At 41.7% G+C, this 6000-nt stretch overlaps 1 protein-coding gene across 1 annotated transcript in view; it reads left to right on the plus strand.

The window, feature by feature from the left end:
* znf516 (zinc finger protein 516) overlaps positions 1-5592 on the plus strand; it is a 43863-nt gene extending 38271 nt beyond the window's left edge. Inside the window, exon 5 of the mRNA XM_053613536.1 lies at positions 5396-5592. Within this exon, the coding sequence (XP_053469511.1) occupies positions 5396-5592 (197 nt within the window). The remainder of the gene's footprint in view (positions 1-5395) is intronic.
* Positions 5593-6000: the final 408 nt, after the last annotated feature.

Raw genomic sequence — 6000 nt, forward strand, 5'->3', positions numbered from 1 at the left:
GCAGCACAAGAGACCTGCGAGTTCTTTTAGAAGAATGTGCGAAGGTTGCTTGTGTTAGCCAGCCTGATCCCCAGTGACAGAGGCCAAATGCTACATTATACAGAAAGAGGCTTCTCTCCACACATGGAGTTATAATCAATGTCATCAGTGATTGCTTGCTTCAGTGTTAGTGTCCAAATGAAATGGGGCAGGGGCCCCAGGCCTCCATTAGCATATGCTAACTCTGTATGTCAGCCTAAATTGGTAGTTTCAGCTCACTGTCTGCTGCTTCTGCCGCACTAACTGGTGATGCTAATCTAAGGCTAATGCTGGATGAGCGTGAGTCTCTTGCACGGTCTGGCTGCTGGCTCCTCTTAAAGGAGCTCTGCGTAGATACTGCACATTAAAATCAGGATTTTATTTCGTATTCAAAATGTAAATCATAAATATGTTACTAGATGGCGTCTGTCTTTTGTTTGTAGAAGAGATGAGCCGAAAAACAGGCCAAAATGGGCAAACAACTTTGGAATCATGAGGCAGTGGATATACAGTCTTGATTCGTGAATGGAAAAATAAAAGCTGCCAGATGGCTAGTGCAAAGGCTGACATACTAATCCGAGCACGTGTGATGCATCTGAGGACACTGTAGCAATGAAAATGCCAGCGTTGTATTATTCATATTTGAACATACGACGACACACATTTGTCAATTCCAAAAATGACACCCGTAATTCCATTACCTGTTTATTCAAGAAAACTGCTAGGCATCTAGCACTACAAGTACTATAATTCTGTATAACAGAGTATTGTCTAAATCCCAAAACTGCAAAAACACTTCATGTAAGAAGCAGTTATCATTTTCAGCACGTTAACTGAAATAAAAAGAAAGAAAGAAAGAAAAAACAGGTTAGCGAATTTGCTTAAAACTCTGAACCAGTGAACCAACAAACATTATGTTCTGTCTATAAATCCTGGCAATGGGTTGATGTTTTACCCTCCAAGTAGAGCATCCTTTAACAAAACCCACAAGGTTGCCAAATACCTGCTATAATGATTAAGATCAATGATACTTGATAGTACAGGTGACTGTTTTTATAATGCCACTCAACCTACTCACAAAGGAATTTTGATGAATCCTTCCCGTTTCTGTAGACCTGCTTGACCAGTCCACTCTGACAGAAGGTTTAACTAATCCCTCCTGCTTCTGCAGCAAGTTTGACCAATCAGTTAGTAGAGTTATTCACCTGCGACATTTTCTAATTAACTTAGTTGGACCTGTTTCCCCAAATACATACAGATTAGTAACTACAGTGACCCTGGCCAAGATAATTTGCTGAAGATGAATGAATGAACGTGGTAAACACATCGCACAGCAGTACACAGGCAACCCCCTGTGCAAGCAACCTGCTGCGGCCACCACTCGCCCATGTTAATGAACTTGGCCTTTCTTTGTCCCATGAGCTTCATATCTGATCGCCTGCTCCTATCTGCACATAAGTAAAAACCGTCCACTCCTGCAGCCCAGTCCCAATGCACACCTCTACGTGGCAGTCCAATATACAAACAAAAGGTCTATGTGATGCTGCAATGTTAATCTGGTAACAATCACTATCTACAGATAAAGAATGGGACTGCTCAAAATACTTTGCGGGTGGTATAGCAGGTATGGCAAGGCAGCTACCAAGATTAGCTATTTCAGACCAACCCAGGTAATCATATCAAAGGTTAGATCATACAAGACTGTGGGCTGTTGACATCACTAGGATAGCTGTGTGCCTGGTCTTTTCAGGGCACGGCCGCATAGCAAAATACCACCTCTGCACATGCATCAGGTGGAGGAGGTCCAAGCGAACCACTTGCAAGGCTGTCTGTATTAACTTGAACAATCTCTGAGCATGCAGTTTGCAAGACATTGTCTCACCCTGTCCTTGTCCATTAACCATCATAAAGTTGTTCCAGTTTTGATGAGATTACCTGACTTTTCTCCTGGTTGAGAAGATGTAGTTTGTGAATGTGATTCACCACGGCTGCAGCAAAAAATAGCCAGTTTCTTTAAGGGTGAGCATGGGGTAGTCATCGAGGCACGTCTAGAAATCTGTTCAGAATGGACTTTCGGTAGCATCTACCCACCTTTAAATGTAAGTGTTGCCAGGAACACGCTGAATCGTAATCTTGCTCAGCAAATGCAAACCTCTGGAACTTTCTGACTGGGTAGTGGTCTGCACAGATTAAAGCACTTGCATGATGAGCAATTGCAGTGGGCAGGGGTAACAATTTAGCAGCCCTAAGGTAAAGATAGAATGGGAAGGTAGTCTTCTTTCTTTCTTAGAATGACAGCACATTTCAAGTTGAACTCATTTCAAGCTATGTATCACTCTGTCCTCTCCTTTTCTTAGCTGTAAGGTAATTTCTTGTTGAAGTACCTGTGGGCTCAAGGAGTCTGAGATGTAAAACTAGAACACCTCCTTAGTGTGGAAGACTATTGGGTGTTAGCTGGTAACCAAAACTCACAATGGACACAGTCAAATGGTGGAATACGTCCATGTATCTAATTGAATTTAAGACTGAGTTCATTGTAAGTGAGATACCACTCAGTCAGGAAAATGGGAATTGTTGCAGTCAATATCGTTGCCTTAACTGGGATGTTTCAATCAATGTGTCTTAAAAATGATTAGGTACTCAACCTTCTTGTCTTGTTAATTAGCAGATCTTGTTAAAATTGCAATCTGCCTTTAGAAATACATGCACCTCTTTTTTTAATTGGAGAGGGGACATCACATCGTGGGCTATAAATACATTATTAGACACCGTTGATGAGAGAGAATAAAAGTAATCATTGGTGTGTCTAGATGAGCATGTCAGCAGAAGAAAAGAGATGAAGTCTAGTTTGACTGCCAAGACATGATCTGATTCTAACCATGTGATATATTGTATAAAGGTGTCCCTGACTGGAATCTTGCCTTAGCACTTGGTGCATTGACTGAAATTCTGACCTTTAAAAGAGTAGGGAAGGCTGATTGTACATGTATGTCACTGTGATATGCAGCACTGTCTAAGGCAATGACAATGAAATGATCTGTACTGGCAAAATACGCAATATAGCTTGATAGCAGATGTTCCTCAACATAGGCACTAAACCATAAACATGTTTAATATTATGTGTGGCACTTTATGCACAATGTAGATGTCTCATCTTCCAAATCACATTATAATATGACATATGTCTACTTTGCCATGTGTTATGTACTCAATAGACACGTTTGATCATTGCTTTGTCATGATCTAATTCAGATCTAAACACATGCTTGGATTTCAGGCTTGAGGGGGGCCTTTTTGGCCCTTCTGGCAGTTTTTCTTTTACAATTCTTTTAAAAGATTCCATCTAGCATCATGTTACATTCCCAGAGGATGCTAAGGACTTGTGTGAGAATGAGAACACGAACAATATTATCATTGTGGGTTGAATGGATGGCGCCATCTGGTTTATAGAACCAGAACAAACAAGGAATATTCAGCAAGCTAGTCTTACCGAAGAGAGAGATCATTGACAGTACATAAAAGACCATAAGAAAAACAGGACCATATGAAGTGGTATTTTAGGTAGCTAATCCAACTTCAAGGAAAACACCAAAAGAATACTAAGTAAGTACACTTGGCTAACCAAGCTGTGGAATAGGACCTCTAACCAGGTGTGTCTATTAGTACCTGATGTACATGGTGCGATGTGATGATGTTGTGATATGATAACGATCTTTGATCTGTCTCTGTGGCAGGAACTATCTTCTACAGTATGTAGAGGTTTTTGAGTAGAACCGTTTAGAAACCTAGAACTATTAACCATCCAAAGAACTATTGAAGAACCTGTTTATTTCTAGAAGCAGCACCGTCACATGGTCTCGGGAACTTACTTTTATTCCATTTTGTTGTAAGATATTGATGCAAAATGTAGTGTTGAGCATAGTCTTTATAAACATGTGTTTGATGTACATCTTCCATGGCGATACTCATTTAATAGCCCAAGAAAAATAAAACATTACTTTTTTTTCATATTTGAAAGTTTTGTTTTTAATTTTTAGCACTTTGTGTTCTTAGCTGGCCACCTTCTTCCTGCAGACCTTTTACAGTGCAATGGACTCCTGGGAGTCCAACCTCTGCAGAAGCCCCCCAACAAGTATGTTGATTATTTTTTTTGTTTGGGGAGGGTGTGTGTGTGTGTGTGTGCGTATGTGTGTGAGAGTTTTCATCTAGACCATCTAGTACCATCTTATACATTCTCCACTGTGCCATGTGCTGTGATGTCAGCTATTATGTGTGATCGCTATGACCACCGCTGCCACACAACTTTCTAAAAATAAACAGGTCCCATTGTGCCCGGCATTCTCGGAAAACTGGAAGGACAAATGTATTGCGTCTGCTTTAACAATAAGAGATGTGGCCTGCTGCAGCAAGGGTGCCTTCCTTAATGAATTACCCCCTTTGCATGTGTTGCATACGACAAATGGTAAAATCAGGGAGAGAGGAAAGGTCAAATTAAATATGTATTCTTGCCTCTATGTGATGTACTGACAATAACCTTTAATGTAATTAAGTGGGTTGTGTTTTGGACGGAATTTCACTTTATTTTCCCCTGGGGAGCCAGGGCCGCTGCCCTGGGAGGAGTGCTCACTCTGGCTCAGACCTTATCATGCTGCTAGTGAGACTCAGATAGTCTTGATTAATAGTGTCTGTCTCCTTTTTTTTTATAAGACGTGATTTATGATAATGCCCCCTTTTTCAGCCTCTCGGAATGACAATTATTTCCTAGTGGGTAATTCATTCATTTTTCAAAAATAATAATATGGAGCAAATGAATGGCAGACTCATTTGTTTTGCTCAGGTGTGGGGGGATATTTTTATGCAATTGCACGAGGACAACGCGGTGCATCAGTCTAATTAAGCCGAGAAAAGCGGGACCAAGACAATTATACCTGTTCCGATGCTCTGAACGAGATGGGCAGAAGCAAAAGCTTAGGTGTGTGCATGGCTGTCAAGTTTTCCTCTCAGTGCAAACTTCATGTGCCCAGACTTTCAACATCTACCATCGTTATGACGTTCTATGGCTCAGGGGAAGGTAGGCAGTGATACTCGTGTCTGTGGGTTTCTGTGTTTCTACGAGCAGCTGACAGAAACAGAAAACAAAAGGCTGACTTCCCCTCAGGGGGAACAGTCAACCGTCTCCATATGGCATGTCATCAGCTCATCAATCATGGCTATGGTCCCTCCTCCACCCCCTGCGCTCCCAACCTGCCTCTGTTTTCTTCCTAAAAAAGGAAAGTATCACTTTGACAGCCAGCTCTCCGGCCAAAATCTCTCTCGCTGCTCGCAATGTCTCATCTTGATGCTGACCTCGGCCTGCCCTTGTGTGTGTCTGTTCCAGGTGAGAGACCGTTCCAGTGTCAGTACTGTCCCTACAGTGCCTCGCAGAAAGGCAACCTGAAAACCCATGTCCAGACTGTACATCGGCTCACCTTTGACAACGCCCAATACCCTGACAGGAGGCTCCACCATGCCCCATCTGTTGACCACACACACCCTTCCAGTCCCGGATTATCCCACAGAGCGACCACTTCCTGAACAGGAAAACCAAAGCTAAACGGGTTAAAGAGGAGAACATGTCCATCCAGAGATCTGTTATCTCCTCGAGGGTATTGTGTTCATAGTCATAACTAAGGAGGGCTGATTTTATTACAAAACACTTAAGTGTATTTATTGTATTTGTTCAGTTGTCTTTAGTTTCAGGTTCTGTGCCAACTGTAATTGGAAGCCCATGTCAACATTTTTGACATGAGGAATTCAAACTAAGTCACTTTGCAAACAAAACAGCAATGTTTTTAATATGTTCCCTTTTCCCTTCTTAACCTGAACTCATTTCATACTTGACCGATTGCAAAGTACTGTAGGTTTTTATGCACTGTCCTAAACTATCATCAGTGGATCCCTTACAAATGCTGCTTCCTTACAAATAATGGCCAGGATGATGTT

This window comes from Ictalurus furcatus, chromosome 24, assembly GCF_023375685.1.
Source record: "Ictalurus furcatus strain D&B chromosome 24, Billie_1.0, whole genome shotgun sequence".
Classification (NCBI taxonomy): Eukaryota; Metazoa; Chordata; class Actinopteri; order Siluriformes; family Ictaluridae; genus Ictalurus; species Ictalurus furcatus.